The sequence below is a fragment of the Pelobates fuscus genome, chromosome 2 (genome assembly GCF_036172605.1).
Source record: "Pelobates fuscus isolate aPelFus1 chromosome 2, aPelFus1.pri, whole genome shotgun sequence".
NCBI classification, from domain to species: Eukaryota; Metazoa; Chordata; class Amphibia; order Anura; family Pelobatidae; genus Pelobates; species Pelobates fuscus.
Window position 1 is genome coordinate 128,993,259 of NC_086318.1, and position 24,923 is coordinate 129,018,181.

Below are 24,923 nucleotides of genomic sequence, written 5' to 3' on the forward strand. Positions count from 1 at the left end.
CAAATCTGCATATGTGTATATGCTGTATGCAGGTAACAATATAACACATATTCTGCAGTTGTATTACCACAAACGAATCAACACTGAGCTATAATGCAATTAGGGGGTGCTGATCATGTCCCTTAATGCAGACCAGACCATCCCCCAAATAAATACTAAAAACTATTATATATTACTAGTGAGACTTTAATCATCTTAAAACCAAAGAGTAAAAAAGAAAAAATAGTCATACAAATGAGATATCACAGTATGGATGCTGTATACCTATACACTGATTATCACAATATGATACCCATAACACGGTTCCTGCTTTAATTTTGCAATATGCTTAAGACATACAGGGTCCATGCAAATAGTTATGCAATAAGTGTGGTGTTTTGTTTTTCTCTTCAGATAAAATCATTATAGGAGAAGCATAGGTATACATTTGTGCAAAACAAATGCCATTGAAAAGGAAAACAAGCAAACATTTACAAAATGCTACAATGTACTGGAAAAGCAATACAAACATTTGCATTATCAAGTTCAGGTTGAACCCTGAAGTGATATCCCTCAATTGTGAATATATCCACATGTTAATAAAAAACAAACTGTAAATTAGCATCAGTGTGCAAGTCTGATTGATCATATACTGTATAGTGGGATGTCTTTGTTGCATCTATATGTTTTCCTCATGGCATGTCAGCACTACAATGCGTACCCTTTAATATGTTGTGAAAAAAATTACCTTAAATCAAAATTAGCTCTAGATACCTCTAGATTTCCTTTCACCTGCCAGTATCTCTCTCTCTCTCTCTATATATATATATTTAATTAGGTAGTTTGTTGTGGAGTAATCCCAATGATTAGGAACAGGATAAACTGAGCTATGTAAAATTTGGATTAGCTAACCAATTGCATTGGCTCTTTTAATGATACAGATTTGGAGTTGCTAATCAATTGCACAGTCTCCCTCAGTGGTGCAGATTAATGTGCCCATACAAAAAAAAAAAAAAAAAAAAAAGAAGATATTTATATATTTTTTATATTTTTTTTTATAGAAAATGAGCACACAAATGACTAAAAATATTCTGTAATTGTACCAGATATTCTGCAGTTACAGCGTTATGAGAATTATGATGCACAGGAAACCTTAGATTGATAACAGATTGATTCTAAACCTATAAACACTTCTGAAAACCTATAAACACTTCTGAAAACAGACCTAAATCTAGAAAAGAGTTTTATGTCTGAGTATGATAACTAAATTGTGCCAATATACAGTTCAGGAACACCTAGACATATTTTCTTAATATACATTTAATATGCATTTAATTTCTTGCATTTTATCTTTTATCTTATTAAACACAAACCATATACCTTTATTTACCCTTTATCACATTAGACAATCTCTTTGCAAGAGTTCATTTGTTTTTCAGTGTTGATAAATTATTTTCCACATATTGTTGCCATATTCTAATCTATTTATGCAGACTATTTCAAGAGGAAAAAGTCATAATCTATACAGGCGCCATTACTCACAGGTAGCATTTAACTAAAAGGAGGGCCGTTTCTAGGAAGGGGAGTTGTGTCCTCTTGACCTCTATGTTGGACACCCATCTATATAAGCCATGCTATTCCAACTGAATTATGTTTGTAGAAGGAATCCCAGTGTTTTAGGCTCTTAATTTTATGACAGTTGTATGTATTTCATATTTGCTGGAATAATTGAATTGCAGTATATTTAAATGATTATATAAAAGAGGGAAAAGTGTTGTCACTAAATATAGATATTCCACTTTTTGTGGATAAATTTGTGGATAAATTTGTGGATAAATTTATTGTAACAGAAACCTCTATTACCCTGGGACCTTGAGCGGACTAAGTGCCAGCCTCCTTCCCAGCAACCATGGGCATTGGTCTAGAAAAGGGTTCTGTTTTTGGGGCGGTGAATATAGGGGGGAAGTTGGGACTACTTGCTGATCCTGGTATGGGTTTGTCACAGTCCCCCAATTACTACTGTAACAGACGATTCCCCAGCTTTCAAGTGTTTTGGCATTTGGTTTAGTGAATAGATTGTCTAGGATTGATGTGCCTTTTCCCCTCTCCCTTCCCTTTATTATTGTGTTGTGTTGTCCTATTGGTCCATGGACACTTCCAGACCAGTTCAAAGTGGCTGCCCTTTTACTCCTTTAAATCTCGCATGTGGTCCACAGCCCTTGTTATTGTCTGTCCCTATGCTTCTTTGTAACGACAGTGCTCCATTCACACTAGTTTTAATGTAATTACGTTTTGTGGTGTAATCGGTTGCTATTCCAAGTCCATATGGCATATGGTTAACTTGGGCTCACTTTTCTGTTTGGGAGGGGTTACAGTGGAGGACCAGAAGGTGAACTTTGTCTATCATTGTAAATAAGGCAGTTTGGGGTATAAATAGATGTGCTGGTTTTAATAAAGCTCAGTTGTGTTTCACCCTATGCTTTGTCTCGACTAGTATTTAAGGGGAAGGGACCGCATGGCTATAATCACTGCCCTATAGGTGAGAGTCTCCAGTGCTATATCCACTGCAGCCTGACCTGGGAAAGAGGTCTTCAGAGACCCTAGTCAAGCTTCAGCAACTGAGTCTGAAATTTTCCAGAGTCCCCGGTATCAAGGAGTAAACTGACCTGGCGGAGGTACTCAGTTGGAATGCAGGAGGTCCGTCACACTTATGAAATGAGTTAAGATTATTTAAATGTTGTAATAGTTAGATATTCTGAGATATTTTTTTATATAAGATATATTTTTGATATTTTAATATTTAAAAATAAAGTTCATACAACATATTAAATCAAGGCCTGTATTTTAAAGTAGTTATTACGCTTGGAGATTAATTTAGGCAAAACTGCAATTCAGCCAAATTCATGTGATTTGCCAAAATTATAATTTCTGAGCCACCATCCTGGAAACCGAAAAATGCTAATTTTGGTACTTTGTTTAGTGTGCCGTTCCTGGCACCTGAAAAAAAAGGGGGAGCAAATAAGCAGCTTAGTTTAAGAGCACTGTGCAGTGTTTTGTAAAGAAACACTAAAGCATTAGGAATACAAACTTTTTGTATAGATTTTTGCCCCGTTCGCCATGTAAAATATTGAAATCAATTATTTTACTTATCTTTTTCCAGCGTCAAGGTTCCCTCGGCACTGCATGGCCTTCTCCACCAATGTCCAGTCCAATGCTCCTCATCATAGAATCAATGCTTTCTATAGAGAGTTTTAAGCAGAAACTCCTCTAGTGGCTGTATGCATGTCAACATTTCGAAGAGGATTCAGTGAGATAAAGTGGCCTGGGTATCTTTAGTTGTCCTTTAATGTCAAACAAAATAACACTTTAGTAGTTAATCCACCAAACACCTACTCATTTTGTAAAACACACTTATTTTTGCTTATTAAAGTTGTATTAGTTTACACAAGCATCCATATACCTACTTTACTGTAAGAATAAAAACAAATCCACAATCATCAATGTCAGATACAAATTCCAGGACTAACCTAAAGGAGGGTAGGGTTATAGGAAGGAGCCCTGTTACCCAATTAACCTTCGTCAGTAGTTCCATGACTTCTGAGAATTTGAACACTTCAGCCATGAGAACTGCTGATGCCTTTCCCACTGCTGCCTCCAACACCACCTCCACTGCCACCACAATTAGTGCTACTTAGCATCAAAATAGTGAGATTAGCAGTATGTCCATGACATCCCATTAAAACCCAGGAGGCATCATTATTTCCATCCTTTTCATGCTACTATAATTTGTGCTGCCTCTTTTACTGGCACTGCAGCTCATTCTAACATAGTTTATGTACCTTGTTGGTTTCTCTCCAAGAAGCAACTAAGGGAGGGCACAACATAGTCTACTTTGTGTGGGTAATAAGACCCCCTCTTTACTTAGGAATTAGCGTAGAATACTAAATACCAAAATATTTCATGTACATGTTTGTTAGCCATGAACAGCCAAATTTCAACTGAATCGCTTAATCTTTTTTGTAACTGAATTCCTATTATTCATTATTCTTGATACAGACAATGTGAATTGTACTTTTTCCCTCAAACCTCTTTACTCTATAACAGTGTCTTTACCTGATATGCAGTATGTCCCAAAACACATTCTTATTATACTGGCGTCTTTATTTTTTCTTACTATGGGGAAATTTGGCTGTTTGGTTATAATGTAGCTGCCGCTGTTTTCAAACAAATCTTCAAAGAGATGCATTTGAAAATAGCAGTTTTAAATGTAATAGCATTGAATAAGTGAACCTCAAAGGAACTGTATCAGTCAAATTGAAGAAAAATAATCCAAATGAAAGTAACAGAATTAGTTATAGGAAAGTTGTCATATAAGGAATAAATGCAATGGTAGGAATATTAATACTGTGAGTCAATCGCAAATCAATCTTTTGTAATGTGTATCTTTTGATTAAACTGCTCAACAATGAAAATGTTTCTAACTTGAAAATGCTTCTAATTAATTTCAGCATGTGAAAACCAAATGTGACAACTGAAAACTCAGTTAGCTCTCAATATATAGCCCATTTATTATGATGCAGGGTATTGCTATATGGCAGAATTTCCCAATCAGGGCCGGCCTTAGGGGTGTGCGAGCTGTGCGACCGCACAGGGCGCCATGGAGCAGGGGGTGCCCTGCGGCCGCACAGCTCACACAGGGCGGGCCAGGATAAAAAAAAATTGTGGCAGGGGCGGAGCTCCCCATGCGGTGGGGGCGGAGCTAAACGCGCTGGAAAACTGCTGCAGGGGAAGCAGGAAGGAGTCCCTGCTTCCCCACCAAACAGTCTCCAGGAGCTGCACTGCCTCCACAATGAACTCCACAGGTAACTGTGTGATTGTCAGTGTGAGTTTGACTGTCTGCTTGTGTGTGTGTGTCTGTGTGTGTGACTGTCTGCCTGTGTGTGTCTGTGTGTATGACTGACTGCTTGTGTGTCTGTGTGTATGACTGTCTGCATCTGTGTGTGTGTGTGTGTGTGTGTGTGTATGACTGCTTGTGTGTCTGTGTGTATGACTGTCTGCCTCTGTGTGTGTGTGTGTGTGTGTGTGTGTGTATGACTGTCTGCCTCTGTGTGTGTGTGTGTGTGTGTGTGTGTGTATGACTGTATGCCTCTGTGTGTGTGTGTGTGTGTGTGACTGTCTTCATGTGTGTGTGTGTGTATGACTGTCTTCCTGTGTGTGTATGACTGCCTGCCTCTGTGTGTGTGTGTGTGTGTATGACTGTCTTCCTGTGTGTCTGTGTGTATGACTGTCTGCCTCTGTGTGTGTGTGTGTATATGACTGCTTGTGTGTCTGTGTGTGTGTGTATAACTGTCTGCTTGTGTGTCTGTGTGTATGACTGTCTGCTTGTGTGTCTGTGGGTATGACTGTCTGCCTCTGTGTGTGTGTGTGTGTGTGTATGACTGTCTGCCTGTGTGTCTGTGTGCATGACTGCCTGCGTGTGTGTGTGCATGACTGTCTGCCTGTGTGTGTCTGTGTGTATGACTGTCTGCCTGTGTGTGTGTGTATGACTGTCTGCCTGTGTGTGTGTGTGGATGACTGTCTGCTTGTGTGTGTGCGTGACTGTCTGCCTGTGTGTGTGTATGACTGTCTGCCTGTGTGTGTGTGTGACTGTCCTCCTGTGTGTGTTGATGTCTTCCTCTGTGTGTATAGCCGTCTGACTCTGTGTGTGTGTGTGTGTGTATCACATACAACCATACATTACAAATATTACACACAGCCAACACATAGCATACATATCACACACAGTCATCACACCTACTATCACATACACAGACAACACAAACATTACATCATACATGGATGACGGGGGGAGGGGACGCTGTGAAGATTTTTCGCACAGGGCGTCTAAAGGCCTAAGGCCGGCCCTGTTCCCAATTAGTGTTCCAGGGAACCCTGGAGTTCTGCAAGAACAAAACTGGGGTCCCACTGCAATTTTTCCACTCCTGACTATGCGCAGAAGTTCAGAAACAGCAGAGATTGCGAGACCATGATCTTATTACCGCCCGCTGTTAGCCTTTTCAGACTCATTCTCTTGCAAGAATTGATATAGGAAGGCCGCATGCAGAAAAGCTCTCACTCTATCAGGCTCAGTTATTTTTCAATCAGTATTGTGCCCAATCTACCTTCACATAGGCAAAATTATTTGTTTTATTGTGCTGCCCTTTAGATTAGCGCCCAATGTGGTATCTGAGGATATTTTTTTTTATTTGTTGGTTAAGTGTGCTGCTGAAAATATTTGTATTTCACACTTTTGCCGTAATTTACTTAAGGTGTGCTCGTGAAACTGGATTCTCACTTTACTCTGCAACAAAAATAAAGTATCAAAACCAATTTGATGCAACTGCAGACATGCAAATACAACACGTCTCTGAAGAAGTAAGGCAATTCCTTACGAAACGCGTCAGGCGGCAAATAGAACGTTCACACAGCAGCAATAGACCGAGGTATCAGCACAGGAGCCCAACAGTCATTCCGGAGTCCAGGCGTCTCAAGATCAGTATTCAGTACGAGCAGTGCAGTTCCCCTAAGTGAGGCTGGAGGTGGAACGCACTGTGGCACGCAAGCCGTCCTCACCGGCGATCAAAATAGAGACATTGGAGTGAAAAGTAATCCACATCCATCCGAGCCTGTGAACAAGGTTTTTTTGTGCTATCTTTACCTAAAAGTTTATTGCTACTATTGTGATTTTATTTTTTAATATATTTTTATCTTTAATAAAATATTTTTTCCATCTTATAACCCCAGTTGTTTTTGGCGATATTTAATATTGCTTTGGGCAGCCAGTTTTTCGTACTGGTTTCTGCTACAATACATTATATATTTATCTACTATCATCAATACTTTTATCAATAAGATCATTGCATCTTTCATCTAATAAAACCATATGGAAGTATAATATTTGGTATAAAGATATCCTGACCTTGGGATTTTTCCGCTCCCTAGGTTGAAGATATCTATGCCATACAGATATCTGTACACACCTAGAGGCCTGAGTTTTCCACACCAGTACTGACATCTCATTTTTACTAAAATAGTAACAAGTAACAACTTAACATTTTAGCAACATTGTATCTACGGAATGATTTAACATTACAGTTGCATTGAATACACTGATTTATCTTATTCATTTAATTTATATTGGTTTTGCTCCTGGATTTTCTGCTGCTATATTTATAGTATCACTTCCCTCCATGCAAATACAACTGTCAACATTTAAAGGACCACTCTAGTGCCAGGAAAACATACTCGTTTTCCTGGCACTAGAGTGCCCTGAGGGTGCCCCCACCCTCAGGGTCCCCCTCCCACCTGGCTCTGGAAAGGGTAAAACTTACCTTTTTCCAGTGCTGGGCGGGGAGCTCTCCTCCTCCTCTCCGCCTCCTCTCCGCCCCATCGGCTGAATGCGCACGCGCGGCAAGAGCTGCGCGCGCATTCAGCCGGTCGCATAAGAAAGCATTTACAATGCTTTCCTATGGACGCTTGCGTGCTCTCACTGTGCTTTTCACAGTGAGAATCACGCAAGCGCCTCTAGTGGCTGTCAATGAGACAGCCACTAGAGGATTAGGGGGAAGGCTTAACCAATTTATTAACATAGCAGTTTCTCTGAAACTGCTATGTTTATAAAAAATTGGGTTAACCCTAGCTGGACCTGGCACCCAGACAACTTCATTAAGCTGAAGTGGTCTGGGTGCCTAGAGTGGTCCTTTAAACCAGATATAAAAATAATTTGCCAAAAAAAAGAACTTTCTGCTGGTTAAAAGGTTTGTGCCATGGTGCAAAATATTTTATTGAGGGTGGTGGGGTGGAGCACAGGGGGCAGCTCCTTTATGCCCAGCACTGAATTTGTTGGCATTTTATAAACACTAATAATAATAATAATAATAATATTTTGGCACACTGTCAAAGGGTTCCATGGGATAAATTAATTGGCAACTCCTAGTATAGAGTATGGCCATGGTAAACCTGCATTCAGGAATGATATATAGACCTTGTTTTGTTTATCTTTGCATGGAATCTGTTGGGCAGCCTTTAATTTAAGGTTGCCGATCTTGGGGCTCTAACAAGCCGGTGGGCAAAACTTAAGGTCTGGCATGTGGCCTTGGCAAAAGAAGTGGCTGATCTTCCAGACCTGGTCAAACTAGAATTACCTTGCACACATCGATGACCCGGACTCCCATCTGTGGGTCATTGGGGGTTATCCTGACCCCCACAAGGGCACTTTTATACAGCTTCTGTCCTGGGCAGGTGGAAATTGAGATCAGCACTGAAGCATTCAAGATGACTGCCACAGACGCTGCCCAACGCAATCCCTGCAGCATAAGTATGCTTTATTGGAGGCCTGGTGTGCCACATTCTGGAATATATTTGTACATCGACAGAAAATGCTCACAGCATCTAATCACTGACCGTTAATTTCATATTTCATACACCGGAGCACTGTCCAAACACTTGCGAGGCCTGCCACACACAACTTAAAATTGGAAGTGGTTGTTGGGGACTGTAGTTGGGTTAGTGGCACTAGGTGCTGGTTTTGTTTGTGGCCTGGGACTGAAGAGATGGGATAAACGGGGTCACCCCTCACCTCTCAAAAAGGATCTTTGGACGTTGCCAAAGCCAAGGAATTGGCTGAAATTGCATGGCAGCTTTTACACCTTGTTCTGCCTTCTGTAACAATTAATACAGATGCAGAGAGCGAATGCATAATTTTCTTTTCTTTTACCTGTAAATATGTTTGTTTTGCTGTTTTATTATGAAGCAATTTTACATCTTACTGTTGTCTACCCAACTATAATCATTCTGCCTTTTGTTTCTCTTTAACTATGCAAAGTCTTGTAGGGCAAAAAACTAACTAAGTTTGTATTTATTTTACTTAATCATAAGGCCTGTGAGTTTTGTGTGTGACATGTTATGTCCCTTTTCCTAGCTAAGTACACCAGTTTTATTCTGTACCTTTCATTGACATATGGAATTGAACTGTGCAATGTCATATAGTCTTTTTCTGAATATTTGTTTTTGTCACCAATGTATTGCATTATTTTCACATTTTATGCCTCAACAAAAATATGATTGACAAAAAAATAATAGAATGTATGCCTTTCCTGAATTTACACAACCCACTCTTATTTTACATTAGAATATTGTTGCATAATAGATTTAATAATTTTATATTTATATTTTTTCGAAAATATATAAGAATCTTAAATTGTAATAATAATAATCCTGACATATATATATATATATATATATATATATATATATATATATATATATATATATATATATATATATATATATATATATATATATATATATATATTTTTTGTATTTAGAATGTTTGGCAGAAAGATACCCTTATATTTCATATCATCCTATATTTGTCTCTTGATAATCAACTATATTGTATATTGTACTCTGAATCTTTGCTCGGTGCCTATTTATTTTCCAGCTGACAAGGCAATAGCCACAGGCTTCCTAAAGGCACACACTGAAAAATCATCAAGAGAGATTTGGACATATTTACTTTCTACTAGACCAACTTGTTGAAATTAAAAATAAATGCTATAAATTTATTCTATTGTTTTATTTTAATGTCTTTATATTTTGTCTGTTGAAGGAAAGTCAAAGAGAAAATAGTGCTGTATTATTTGCATCATTAACAATAGATTTAACAATATTCTATATATGTATACATATACACAAGCTTCAAAGCTGACAAAATGCATTTTTTTTATTTTTTATTTTTTTTAAACCGGACAAGCGCACAAATAATGTGGATATAGCTACGGTATATGAGCATACATTGCATAAGCCTGACACAACGCCAATGTAATCCATGGTCCTATTTAACGTTGCACTGCAGAGAATTCCAGGATGATAGACTTCCCAAAGAAGTGTGTTAATCTCATAAAAACAGGCATTAGGTTTCTGTAATAGGACCTGCAAAAATTTATATTTTCTGATATCCTGTTTGTTTCCGTAACGAAACATTAAAGGGGATGTTTAGATTCCGAAATGTATTTCAACAATTCAATCTAATTTTTGTTTTTGAACATGTTAATTCATTGAAGTGATAATAGTCATGAATTCCAAGCAAATATCATATGTAAGACCAAAATAGCTGAACTGGAAACATTCTCTAAGTCAACCATGCTTCCAGTTTGGCTATTTTGCCTTTCAATTTTAAAATATCTTGGAATTCCCAACGATTCTCACTTAAGTGAATAATCATGTTAGAATGAGCAATGAGACTTCAGAAGCATCATTTATATACACAAAATACTTTCAAAAAGTATTCCCCAAACATGTTTGGAATTTATAATAACATATATGAAAATATATAGTGGTAAAAATAAATAACCATATTAATAATACACTTTATATTTTACAAACTATGTGAAAAATTAAATTCTAAAAATTATGTGCTATAAAAGATTCCAAGTCTGCAAGCTTTTCAGTCTTTGTGTGAGATCCTCTTCTTATCTCATACAGAAGGCTGCTGGCAAGGTCAATGATTTAAGTCTACATTACCTGTTTAAAAGCTCTCAGCAGAAAGATAAGAATGACCCACCTTCACCCTTGATAGTCCTAATATAAACATTCTACTAAACCTGAAAGTAAGAAATGGTTGAAATGGATATATCTTTTTGAGAAGTATGTAGAGAGGCTGTGTGATGGAGAGCCAGCAGAGGTGTGACTATGGCTGCAGAAATAAAATAATTTATCAGAAAAGATAATTAAGCAGTAAAATTGCAGGAGCATGATCTGTGCACGAAAATCAGTGGTTACAGTACCTGCAGTCTCCATGTGCCATCCCGCGGTAATCTGTCAAACTATTTATGAATGGTTTAATATTTAACTTACTATGTCTGATCCTGTCGTCCCTCTAATCTATGTCGGTCTGATTAAACAGAAATCCATACTTCTACATTACTCCAACACTCTCAGCCAATGAATATAAGCTGTTATGATAATGCAAAAGTATGAACTTCAACTTTTCTATACCCACTCAGACAAGAAGTACTGCAAATGCCCAGTACAGCAGGTTAAAACTGTTTCTAAATGATTTGATAGTTAACCAGCAGATGGCACCAGTGGATTTCTGGCTCTTTAACCACTGTAGTGCCCTGTAGTGGCTATGGTGCCTAGACAGTCTTTTTCAGTATTGATTCCAGTAGTGTGTCTTTAAAGTGTGGCATCTTAATTTTCATTGACACACATTTCCTCTGACCTCAATGGTGAAGGCATCCTGCCTGACATTTGCATCTCAACAACCAGTATTTGATGGCATTTTGTAGATCTGAATGTTAATCCTTCAGGAATTGACTCTATAGCTCCATCTCAGTTTGATGAGTCAGTGTAGTGATATTAAGTTTAACAAAGTTTAAATAAGAAAATATGTTAAACTATTAACATGTGAATCTCTGACTCAGTAATAGTGGGGAATATAGACTTCAGATAAGGATGAAGCTGTTGGCCTGGATTTCAGGATCCTGAATTTATCTGAATTCATTTTACCTCAAATATCAAGCCAGTGCATTACACATATGAGTACATATACAGATCCGGGTTTGCACAGTTTAACCATATGTTTACACCACGTTATAAAATCTTGCCAGTGCCATTCCTCTAAACCAAAAGCTTGGCAGGAAAAAACCTATTTGTATGGTATGTTAGCTTCTCTCAGCGCCGCTGTGATGGGGCGAAGGTTTTCCTCCTGAGCATAGTGGCGGTGAATAGATCAATGAACAGTTTTATGTGCTTTAGTTTTCTAGGTGGCAGCAGATTAAGGCAGGAGGCCTGCATAATTCTGTCCTTGATTGTGAAATAACAACATCTCGTGGGAATGTAATGGCTAAGTGATTGGGCTTGGGCAGCCTGTGTAGGCAGTCGGTCAGTTCGACATCTGTTAGGGTCGGGATATGGGCCAGGAATAGTTTTCTGAGCATACTGGGCCAGCTCATGTGGTACAATGGACTCCGGGATCCTTATGTTGTTGTGCCTGTCACTATCCTCGTGGTCGGCGGCTTTCTCCTCCAGGCTTTTCAGTTTCTTATCCATTGAGGCGTACACCTCTGCCAGGGGATTATGTGCATTCACTATCTCCTCCTTCCGCTTCTCCAAGGATTGAATGTCGGACCTAATGTCAGAGGCTATCTTTGAGAGGTCAGCTGGCAGGGTGGACTTCAGGTCCAGCAGCATGGCCTGTAGTGTAACATTGCTTACAGAGTGTGCTTGATGTACATTGCTGTGTGCACTGTTGCTTATGTCCGAGCAGGAAGCAGGCGTTCGGGAGCCGCCAGGGACATCTTGTAAACTGGGCCCAAACATTTGTGACGGTGCTAAGTGCATTTGGATAGACTTTTTTTACGTTTTTTCCCCGACTTCACTGCCATGGATGTAGGCTGTGCCAACTCTTGGAAGCAGGCTTGGAAGGTTTGTAGCATCGGAGCTCTGGCTTTACCCGCACATTCTCGTGCACTGCTAGGACACGCCCCCAAACTTTTACAATTTAAATGGTCGGGCTTCCGTTTGGTGCCTATGATTCCAATAAAGAAAATAGCAAAGTATACATAAGAAACATTTCTGCACTGAGGGATCTAACTAAACACATATTTTAGGATAATATTAGAAGAATCAAATTTACAAAATTCTCAGAAATTCTGTTTGTGTTAAATACAGAATTGTACTTCTTGTCAGAGACTGGTGTTAAAATTACTTTATTAAAGGTGTTAACAGTCCCTAGTTAAATACTTTGGAGTGTCCCCTGGAGCATTAACAGTTACATTTCAGTTTTATTATCCTTTAGTTTGGGTAAAATATTGCATCATCTTTTAATCGAACTATAGATGAATGATTGGGAGAGTGCTAAAATATTTTTTTTCTCAGATTCTGTATAGCAGTGTAATCAGACTATTATTGTTGACAGTAAACATACTATGTGAAAAAAATTACAATGGAGGATAGCACCCGAAGATTTATTGCACCATCACCACTACAATAAGCTGTAGTGGTTGCAGTGCTTAGACAGTTTATTTAATGGTAAACCATTAATTATGGAAACATAATACTGTCAATGGAGTTGTAAATTATGAGAATGAAGGTATTCAGAACCCCAAAATGGCATTATTGACCGTTAAGTACCTTTTCTAGTACATGATTTTAAGAAAAATGTGTTAGTAAAATCCATTTTATTGCTGTTTTTTTCATGTTTTGCCATAGTAGAGGCATACAAGCAGAAGGCAAGTGATCTGCTGTGGAATGCAATTCAACAAACACTCTTTCAATCTGACAAACTCACCCTCTCACTTACACAAATTGTCTATGTAATGGACAAATCTTTAACACTGCTGACTCCAATTATGGAGAAGGATGGTTCTGTTAAATGAACCTAAGTCTCTGTATATTACAATGCTATGTGTGTCACAAATACTGTTTAATTTTGCATCTCATTGTCTAGTCACACTGAATTATCATAACACCAAGATATACATATGTAACAAAATATACTGTTTGTACTGTTTCATCATAATGTACACCTTATTAGATTCACATTAATATGCTGGTTATTAGTAGGGATGTGCTAATCTGTTATGCAAGTGAATAGGTGTCGCATTTTTAAAAATGAAGGATTTCGAATATTTTCTGAATGCACTATATTTTATGTTGCAATCTTATGTTACATTCGTTTAAATTGTTATTTTTCGCATCAATCTACACTCAATTCCCCTAATGATAAAATTACATATTTTTTAAAACTTTGCAAATTTATTCAAAAGAAAAAAAATCAAATTTCACAGCAACATAATAATTTAGACTCATGAAATTCTGTTGAAATGCATCCCATTGCTCTTGATGAGTTATTTCTACACTTTTACTATTAGAGACCACCTTATTCAGTTTATTGGAAATGATTTGGGTATAAGGGTCTGGCTGTAAATTCATATCAGAGCAAAGAGGTCAAAGAAACAGCCTGTAGAGCTCATAAATAGGATTGTGTTGAGGCACAGATTTGGGGAAGGCTACAAATAGAAAGGCTAAACTGGATGGATGCATGTCTCTTTTCAGCCTATATAATAATGAAACTTAAATTATATATTTTAAAAGGAAACATTGTTAGTGAGATGGCTTAAATCTCATTTTAAAACATATATTTCCCTAGAAGATGGTTTGTTTGGTGGGGTCAGTTCTTTCCATTTGCTTGGAAAAGATGGGGTAATTTGCCTGGTTTGTGATGGTCTTTTTTAATTTAATGCTATTATTTGAAATATTTTAATAATTATTGGGGTAGACAAAATGGCATCTTAAGTGGAAGAAAATCTACAATATCTTTTTTAAGATAAAAAATTAATGTGTTGGAACATGTTTTTGTGGGAGATGGTTGATCTGGTATTTTACAGGATATTATATTGTTTTTGTTACTGCTAAGAATTCCCATTGATAGTGGGGTAATGAATGGTAGTTCGGTAAATTTTGATCAGTTTTATTGCCTGTAACGTATAGCATGCATCTCAGCTGATTTTGTATGTAAACCAGGTCATGACAGCAAGCATTGAAATCACGTACAATTGGTCTGAATAACACAAACTATTAAATCCCTTCCAAAGTAGGTTTTCCAGACTATGCATGATATAATCTCTAAGCTAAGCTATTTACTCTTACTTTAGAGTTATTTGTTGAGAATTGTATGATTTGTCTTTGGTAACTTGCTGTTGCATTTAATGCTTGCTAGTTTAAGTTAAGCTTTTTAAATTTAAATCCACACAACTACAGATACATTAGAGATTGCAAAATGGTAAAAAAAAAAAAAAAAATACCCTTATCCAAATAGATTATTATTTAAATAATGTTTGCTTGAAATCAAATGTAGAGAATGTCATAAAAAAGAAATGCATTAGGTCTATTGATTCTATTGATTTCTAGAAAGATAGGTACATTGTGTATCTATTGAAAATATTTCCTTTGAGTATTATAAGTATAGTTGTATAAGTGTATTCTACACATTATGTCCTGTATCAATGTGATCATTTGAAACATTGCAAAATAACCCATTAAGACTGAGATTTATCACATCAATGACGTGCAATTGTAAATTGCAAAGTTCTAAATACACAACAATCTCTATGGCAACTAACCGCGTATATGTGAACATTTAGCACTTTGGACTCAAAATAGCACATTTTGCCTTAAAAATCTTTCACTATGTGTAATGTTTTTCACTTGTTTCAGTTAAATATTCTTTATGTTTATTCATTTAGGAACATTTTGTACAGAGTGGATGGGAAGAGAACTCAGTTTTCAGTGCTACAAGAAACTCAAGATTACACCACGCTTTCTAAGTCAAATAAAACACTTCTAGCTGTCTTGGAGATGGTGACAAACTGTATTAGTTCAGCTCAGCTATATTTCAATGAAAGTCTTCATGTGTTTGAGGATGGTTTAGACAGAAATGGCTGACAGAATCTCAATGGTTACCAAAAAAAAAAAAGAGAGATTCTATCACAAATAGAAGTTATGAATGTAAAACAAATATTTTTTAACAACTGTTTAAGTTTGGTGCAAAAATTTAAATTTATTTTTAACTTTATTTATATTTGTATATGAAGTAAAACAATTTGACTTTACCAATGATTTTTAATAAATTTGTGCAGGCAGAAATTACATTGTTATTTCATCCAATGTGATTGTGATGGATCAGAGGGCAGTTTTCATTAAAAGTCAAATAAGCTTTTCCTTGTACCATGATGACCTGAGAACCAATTGCGTAGGTGTTAGAATCTAAAAAAATCACTTATTGTGAGTAAAAAGATGCATTTTTTTCCATTGGTATATAAATTTGTGACAAAACATTATCAGATAAAGCAATTAAAATAAAAATAAAGTAGAACTGTTGACAGATTCTGTTTTCTGATCTTGAAGGATATTGAGTTAAAATGTTAGTAAATAATGTTTATTATACTCAGTCTCATACTTCTGTTTGCACTAGATGACTACATTGCATTTCTTTATAATAAAGTGATAGATTGTAATTCTAAGACAATGTTGTAAGGGTGCAAATTACTCTTCCTTTTTTATACACTCATCTAAATAACAGACAGGAAGTATACTAAAGTTACATCATAGTGATAGACAGGTTAATACATATTTCTGTATTTTTGTAAAATGTAATGTAATTTGATGTGCATTGGTTGATCAAAAAAAAATCTAAAAACGGAGTAGCCTTTGTTTACAAAAGGGGACCGGGTACTGGTCCTTCTTCTTTTCCATTTGCTGGATTACTTTTTCTCACTTTCTCTGTGATCCCTCCCATCCCAAGTTGGTAATGGAATTCCAGGACGAACAAACATTACAAGATTTTTTCACTAATCATTAAATTAGAGCATTAAAAACTAAAAAAACATAATCCCTGTACACATTTAAATAACTGAAGGTTTATTACTATCACTTCAATGGCCATCAAAGTGTAAGCTCATCTGCCACATTAAGGCAAAACCTCTTCACTACACTAATAATTAATCTTGCTTCTTTAGGCTGATTGGCAAAATCTCTAATGAGACAGAGAGGGGTACTTTTTTAAACCACAACACACTTATTCAGGGGTGTATTTTGGATTGGTGCTGCCCTAGGCATGACGTAACTCCCCTGCCGACGTCAGCTCCCGAGTGGAGCTGAATGCGCATGAGCAGCCATAGTAATTGTGGAAGTGCCTCTAGTGACTGTCAGGTAGACAGCCACTGGAGGCTGGATTAATCCTGCAGAGTAAACATAGCAGTTTCTCTGAAACTGCTATGTTTACAGCTGCAGGTTTACAACTAGGGGAACATGGCACCCATACCACTTAATTGAGATGAAGTGGTCTGGGTGCCTATAGTGGTCCTTTAACTAGCACGCATTTTGACCCACAGACAAACACTGACACACACACTCACGGACAAGAACACTATCTCAGATATACTTACATACACACACATACTCACTGATTGTACACAATCTGATAGACACAATCATTCAGAGACACACGCAGATACATAAATGCACTGACAGACACACACAAGCACTGATAGACGCACACACGCACTGCAAGACATGCACACTCACTGACAGACACACACAATCAGTGACAGATAGATGCACATTCACTGAACGACATACACTCACTCACAGACACTCACTGACAGACATACACACACTCATTGACAGACACACACATTCACTGACACACACTCACTGACACACCCATTCACTGACACACACACACACATTCACTGACAAACACACACACATTTTTCCCCAACACTAACAATTATATATATTTTTAAATAAAAAAAATACACCCAGCCTCCCTACTTTTGGAATAGTTGGGTGGATTATTTAACTGGGATCCAACGGGGCTGCTGAGCGTGTGGGCTAGCAGGCTTACGGGTAGGCAGGCTTGCGGGCGGCAAGGGAGCTGTTATCTTCCTGCTGAGGTCCCTCATGACTGACGTCATATTCCGGCTCCCGGCATTACTGCGGGTCGCCCGAGGGAGGTAAGCAGAGACGTCATGGGAAAGTGCTCCCTTGCTGCCCTCACGGTGCACAAGTGGCTGTCTGCCCCGGGGGGGCCCAAAGTTTGCCGGACAGCCAGCCAGCTCTTGGGCCCCCATAAAATGAGGCTAACAAGGCATTAGCCTGGGCATTTTGGGGCAGCATTTTTTTTTTGCTGATCCGCTGGAAAGTGCCCGCCAAGGCAAATGCCTTGTTAGCCTTGCGGTACATACTGATCTGCACTTATTAACCCTCAACAGGGAGCGCATGGGGTGGGTTGCAGCACTGTAACATGGTTGTGTAATACAAAAGCAAATAAAAACATACACAATTAAGCTCTGTGCTCAAACTCCCTCTACTCCTGGGAGGTAGCAAGGTCTGCCCAAAACATACAATAAAAGAAAAACAAAGTTATGTGTGCACTATCCCAAATTCTTATGCACATTTAAATAACTGGAGGTTTTTTAGTATCACTCCATTGGTCATAAAAGAAACACTTTAATACATATCTGTATTCCTAACACTACAGCCCTGTTTCCCATTGTCACCTGGGTCCTCCCTCAAGTGTTTAAATGAAGAAAAAACTAATTACTCACTTTTTCTCCAGTAACGTGACGTCCTCCTCGGTGCCCGTGACCTCCTACTCAGGTTACGTTATCCTAAAGGCCAGGGTGGCCAGCACTAAAGGCACTATAACAAACCTTTTTCTTTCCAATCATCTCTTTTTTTATACTATGAGTGGAATTCAGAATCCTGAATCAAAACAAACATACTAGGCCACTGTGTGTTTTGTGATTCGTCCACATTTTGGCTCATAGTTCGTGAATATGACTGACCACTCAATCAGCCCAATTTCAGATGAATTGCAGTTTTGAGAGAAACTAATCTCCAAGTCTACTAAACAGTGTATTGTAGTGAATGGGAAATTAGATTGCATAATTTAGGAACATATAGCCAAGCTGCAACAATTGCTGAACCTGGAAATATTCCCAAATATGGACTTTTTTCTCCAATTTAAATTTTTTTTTTATTCACTGCAATTCAGTATTCAAGAAATAAAGCACAATGCAAAAATCTGAAGCTGCACTTAAATATTATCATTCATGAAAGCCACGGATTTTCAATAAAAAAGTGATTTCCTATTGAAAAAAACAAACAAACACATTTGAGCATAAATGCCATTATTTCCGACCACATTTTTTCCGACCACATTATTAGACATGATAGAGCAAAAAACAATACCCACACACCTGAAAAAATAAGGGACACAGGGACAAAAAATAATTAAAAGGAAGACTGGAGATGTCCGTGTTTGGCATTACAGTTCCTCGGCAGTCAGATTAGTGAATAAACCTCTTCGTGTACCTTTTATTGTTCAGTGGTGTAAGAGGTTTTCTCAAGTGTAAATGTATTATGTATATTTGTCATCAGTATGCCATGGCTTTCAATATTTTATTCCATGTATTATGTATTTGTTTTTACTGCAGTGCCCTATTATAGTCATAACCTGATTAACTGATTACAAACCATTACGCAAAAAACATAGCTTTAGGCTACAGTGACAATGCACATATAAGTTATAATTATATTGCAGTCAAACACTGACTAAATTTTGCAATAAAAAGTTATTTTTGACTTAGTAAGAAATAAACATTGACATGCTGGTGAGGTTTTCCTAATTGTTATTAAACCATGTTTTTTAACAGCTGACTTTGTAGGGGTTACAATGTTTTCACAACATAACACAATCCATGTAAAATTTAGGAAACAATTTTCAAGTTGTTCATCTGCAATAGTAATGAATCCTAACATCATCCTCTTGTTGCATGTGTCTTTTGAATTGCATTTTGACTTTGGATACTCTTGTTGTTTTTTTTCTTTCAATAAAAGTTTATTTTAAAATATTTCTCAGGCTCGATTTATTGTGTTGATACGATGTTTAAATGGGATATATTTACTGAATTTTACTGAGCTGTATTCAGAAGCACGACGAATATGTTTTGCTCCAATATTTTCATGTCAACTATTGAAAAAGGTTCACAGGGATTTAGCCATATGTTTTTAATAGATAAGATTTTTCTTTCGGGTATTTTTTAACACACATAATAGGATTTTTTATTCTCTAATTATTTTTCCACCATTTTTACCATAATATTTATTTCTTATAAAGTATTGACCATGGCTGAAACCATTAATATACCACTGAGCATTTTAATTCTCACATCATTTCTGTACTAAATTTTTCTATTTGGAATATACTGGCACTTTGTATAAATATGGGTTCCAATTAAATAATATAAATAATATTGTTTTTTTGTAGATATATCTTTGTATCCAAATGATGTCTAAAATATTGTATTACCACTTGCAACATAAATAGCTTAAATATGGCTCAGGAAAAATAAAAAATGTGCATTACATGATATTTTAATATACCTTTAATATCTTTAAAACATATTATTTTTTTTTTTTCATAAAATATTTTACCAGGATGGATACATTGAGATTTCTCTTGTTTTCAAGTATGTCCTGGGTATACATACTGCAAAGAAACTAGGCAAATATATTACAAAGCAGAAACTAAAGAAAATGAATTATTGTTGAATAATTAGAAAACACTAGCACTATGGCACTATATACCAGTCCAAGTGAATGGTTTCAATACATTTTTTGGCAACTAATGAATGTGTAAAAGGATATCAGAATGTGTAAAAGGATATCATAAGTACCTATCACAAGTTTTTACCAACCTAAGCAACATTCCAGTTTGCTGCCCTCTCTTGTAACTCACTTCTTCCTTTAGCCACCTAGTCATGCCGTTTTCTCATTTTTAGTTTTGCTCTCTCCAAACTTCTTCCTCCTGACTTATTTCTGTCTTGCTTTTTTTGAGGTCTTGCTCATTGACTCACACTTTTCTGATTCTTCTCTGCCAAGTTCTCATTTTCTTCTGTCATTTTTATATTTACTAGCATTTCCCACTGTCTTTCCACCAGTCTATGTGCAAGGATTCTGCATGCGTCTTTTGTACTAAAGGTTGCACGAAGAGGCTGCTGCTTATAGTGTTTCGTATATAACCTGTTTGTATGTGGGAGAGGCTGTGTGTATCAGTATGTATACATATGTGGGGAAAGCAATGCGTGTGTACATGCATGGCAAATGCTCTGTGTGCTTTTCTGTATGTGTGGGAGAGAGGCTGTGTGTTATGTGTTTGTATGTGTGAGAGTCTATGTGTGTATGCATGCCTGAGATGCTATGTGTGTATGTTTCTTGTTTGTGTGAGAGGCTACATGTACCTTAATGCTCATAGGAATTTCTCAAAGTAACTGCACAAAAATACTAAACTACAGCCAAGCTGTTGGTTCAATTGCCAGTTGTTTTCCACTTCATTGCTTGCAAATATAACATTCCAGAATATAGAGAAAAAAAATGTATAACAACTAAAGTAGTTTATTTACATGCACAAAGAAAAAAAAGATAAACATGTAATGTTGCTTGTCAAAATACTTATAGGGACACACTAAAGTTCAAAATAATAGAGTGTTCTTGGTGTCTAGACGCAGACTCTGCATTCTGACAAATGTAAGCATTGTTACCTCAGAAAAACACAATTCTTACTTTGGCCAATAAGAATACCTCTAATGGCTATTAGTCAGGCAGTCACTTATGGCATTTTTTTACTATATCACCTTTGTTTCCAGCAAAAAGTGTTCACATTTGTTGTCATGAAGCAAGGATAAGGCTTCAGATTAGCCAAAGCCAAGAATGTCATGTATCAGGAACACCAACACTTCAAAGCATGCACATTAATTGCTTCAGTAAGTGAAAGGGCTAAAACAACTATTTGTCTGCACAAGACAAAAAAAATAAAAAATCTTAGCACCACCCACACCTACAAAAGCTGCCACTATAGAGGCATTATATAAATAGGGTGCCTTTGGTTACCTCCAACCAAATCAGATTTAAAAATGCACAAAACAGTTTAGCTAAAATGCCTATGAAACCACAGTACTATTCTATAAGTGATTCTTATACCAGGCAAAGAGAGAACTTAATAAAAGAGCATGTCATATATATTATAAACAATTATAGTCACAGTGCATACAAATACAAAGTGTGTTTGCAAAAAAATGTACATACACCAACAGATAAAACAAAAAGGAAGAACTCTAATACTCACTTTACTAGCAAAGTACAAGTTTGTGTGTCTCAAGAGAGCTTTTGGAAAGGTAAATGGAAATCTACTAAAAATTCAATTTTGCTTTTCAAAATGAATAACAAAGCTCTTTAGGTTTTTAGAAGATATTATGAACACCTTTTGGCTCATTCCAGGTCCCAGACAGGCACTATGAGGAGTAGACTATGGTTGCAAGGAATTAGTGCATTTTTAAACCTTGCTGAAAAAAATCAATGCTATGTACATTTATGTACAATTGCTTCTGATCTCTTTGTAGCCAGACCAGATCTACTTGGTGAATCCAGACAATTCATTGGGACCAGCAAATATTTCATACTTTATGCACCAACCCCCCCCCCCCCCCAAATATGATATAAAATAAATTCCAAACTGTAAGTGAGTGACCCTTCACTGAAATTACGAAATACATTATAAATGTATTTTGTCAACCTTTGTGATAAGGATAGCTAATAAATATTACTAGACGTAAGAGACAGTCATTAAATACCTCCACACTGGTTTACAAGCAAGAAAATAAAAAAAAAAGTATTTATTTGCTATACCATTTCCAGTCACCAACACAATTTAACCCATTGCTTCCCAGGTACAGCTTACCTCATATGTTTTAGTTAAAGGTGGCCAAATTAACCCTTACCATTCTGTAGTCAATCATACCACCTCTGTTGAGTATTCAATTCTATGCATCCACTACACACATCACATTACGTAACCATATTTTGACAATGGAACAATGAGTGCATACCAAACTAATATTGACGATATTGTTTGCAAAGAGCAAGGAATCCTGCCCACTGGTTATGACAACATGCATTCATTCACCTCTACGAGAACCATTAGATTGGCCCAGCAAAATCCATCCAGATGACTTCAAAATAAGGCGAATCAGCAGCCACAGTGAACCTGGGATTTTACTGGTCAAATGTAAGTTTTCATTTTTTGTTTTGTTTTATAGGGAAGTCCTAAATATATAAAAACCACCAGAGTAGAGTTGAGCGAACCCGAACTAAAAAGTTCGGGTTTGTACCGAACATTAGGTTTTCTGGACCCCGGACCCGAACACGGAAATATCACTGTATGTTCGGGTTGGAGTTCGGAGTTCGTTGATTTAATGACACGTTTTGAAAGGCCACAGGGCAGCCAATCAATAAGCGTTTGACTCGTGTGCCCTTAGAAGCCATCACAGCCATGCCTACTAATGGCATGGCTGAGATTGGCCAGAGCAGCAAGTGACCCAGCCTCTATAGAAGCTGGTCACTTAGTATTAGTTAATTATGCCCCTGTGGCTGCTCACTGTTAAATGAAAAAAAAAACATTCCCCCCTCCTAAGCCCACACCCACACCCGCGACGCGCGAGTGGCGACTTTTAAACTAAAGGGGGGGCCTATTGCCCTCCTCCCATACCCACCCCTGAGCAGCAGGTGGGGGCCCTAAATACCAAAAATGGGAGGAACTATTGTCCCCCCCTGCCCCCACCCCTGAGCGGTGGGTGGGGGCCCTAAATAACAGTAAGGGGGCCTACTATCCTCTCCCTAGCCCCCACTCCTGTGTGGCAGGTGGGGCCCTTAATAAAAATAAGGGGGGACCTAATGTCCTTCCCCCGGCCCCCACCCCTGAGCGGTGGGTGGGGGTCCTAAATAAAAATTGGGGGGGACCTAATGTCCTCCCCCCAGCCCCTACCCCTGCGCGGTGTGTGGGGGCCCTAAATAACAATAAGGACCCAATGTCCTCCCCACGGCCCCCACATCTGAGCGGCGGATGGAGGTCATAAATAAAAATTGGAGGGGAACCTAATGTCCTCCCCCCCCGGCCCCCACCCCTGCACTGCAGGAGGGGACCCTAAATAACAATAAGGGGGGACCTAAGGTCCTCCCTCCCAGCCCCCACCCCTGTGCGGCAGGTGTGGGCCCTAAATAACAATAAGGGGGGACCTAAGGTCCTCCCCCCGGCCCATACCCCTGTACTGCGGAAGGGGACCCTAAATAACAATAAGGGAGGGGACCTAAGGTCCTCCCCCTAGCCCCCACCCCTGCACGGCGGGTGTGGGCCCTAAATAACAATAAGGGGGTCCTAATGTCCTCCCCCGGCCCCCACCCCTGAGCGGTAGATGGGGGCCATAAATAAAAATGTCCCCCAGATGACTAGGGGTCCCCAAACCCCAAGTCACCACCCCCCCCAAAAAAAAATTACCCCTAACTACCACCCTCTCATCCTAAAAATAATGAGGGGGGGACCCTTGTCTAAATACCTGTAAAAAAAAAAAAAACTTACCATTTGATGTCTTCTTTCTTCTAAAATCTTATTTTTTCAGCCCCAAAAAAGGGCAAATCAAAATCCAGAATAACGACGCACTTAAAAAATAAATAAATAAATAAATAAATAAAAAGAGCGCAAAAAAAAATTCCTTCATCACCCATGGAGGACTCCGCGCAGATTGAGCTCTCTGAACTTTTTTCAAAGTTCGGCGGATCCCACCGGACCCGAACATCCAGGTGTCCGCTCAACTCTACACCATAGAAACATTTGATGATGGTAGATACTTTCTTTTATTTTGATCAATTTCTTATATGTTTTAAGTTAATGTATTTTGCCAATATTTCATGTGCATATATTTTTTTATATATATTTTGGGTGATAGTATTTGGTTGGCACACTTTGCAATTGCATACGACAAATGCTTGCTTTACACCTCTCCTCTTTTTTTCAATTTCGTGCTCCGACTAGCAATAAATGCCTTCACCTAATAGTGTTCTATTCACAATTTCTTTTCAAAGGCCTACAATCCAACAAACTATCAACAGAAAAAAGAGAAACTTCATATTTGCTAAGCTAAGTTAAATCTGTTACCATATGAGATGATCTAAATAGCACTTGATCCTCAAGTTTAGAGTCAGATTTGAGCCACAAACCAAAATATTCATTGCAAATGTGTCATTGTTTTAGATATTTAGCTAGAGATTTTTTTAATTAATAGCATTTTAATGAAAGTGCTACATGTGTATTGCCAGAATGTGAGACTATTTCTTAGCTTATGAAAAAGCTACTATATAGAATTTTATATACCGTATATATATATACATATATATATATATATATTTGTTATGACAATCTTTATTTTTTTATCAATGGCAGTAACATATGGGTATCGATGAGTTGTTCAGTGTTATCAACATACACAAAACAACATGAAGTA

The 24,923-nt window shown here is 37.6% G+C and overlaps 1 protein-coding gene across 1 annotated transcript in view; it reads left to right on the forward strand.

The window, feature by feature from the left end:
- Positions 1–16,596, forward strand: part of NAALADL2 (N-acetylated alpha-linked acidic dipeptidase like 2) — a 711,495-nt gene extending 694,899 nt beyond the window's left edge. The window contains exon 14 of the mRNA XM_063442690.1: positions 15,270–16,596. Within this exon, the coding sequence (XP_063298760.1) occupies positions 15,270–15,468 (199 nt within the window). The 3' untranslated portion in view covers positions 15,469–16,596. The remainder of the gene's footprint in view (positions 1–15,269) is intronic.
- The last annotated feature ends 8,327 nt before the right edge of the window (positions 16,597–24,923 follow it).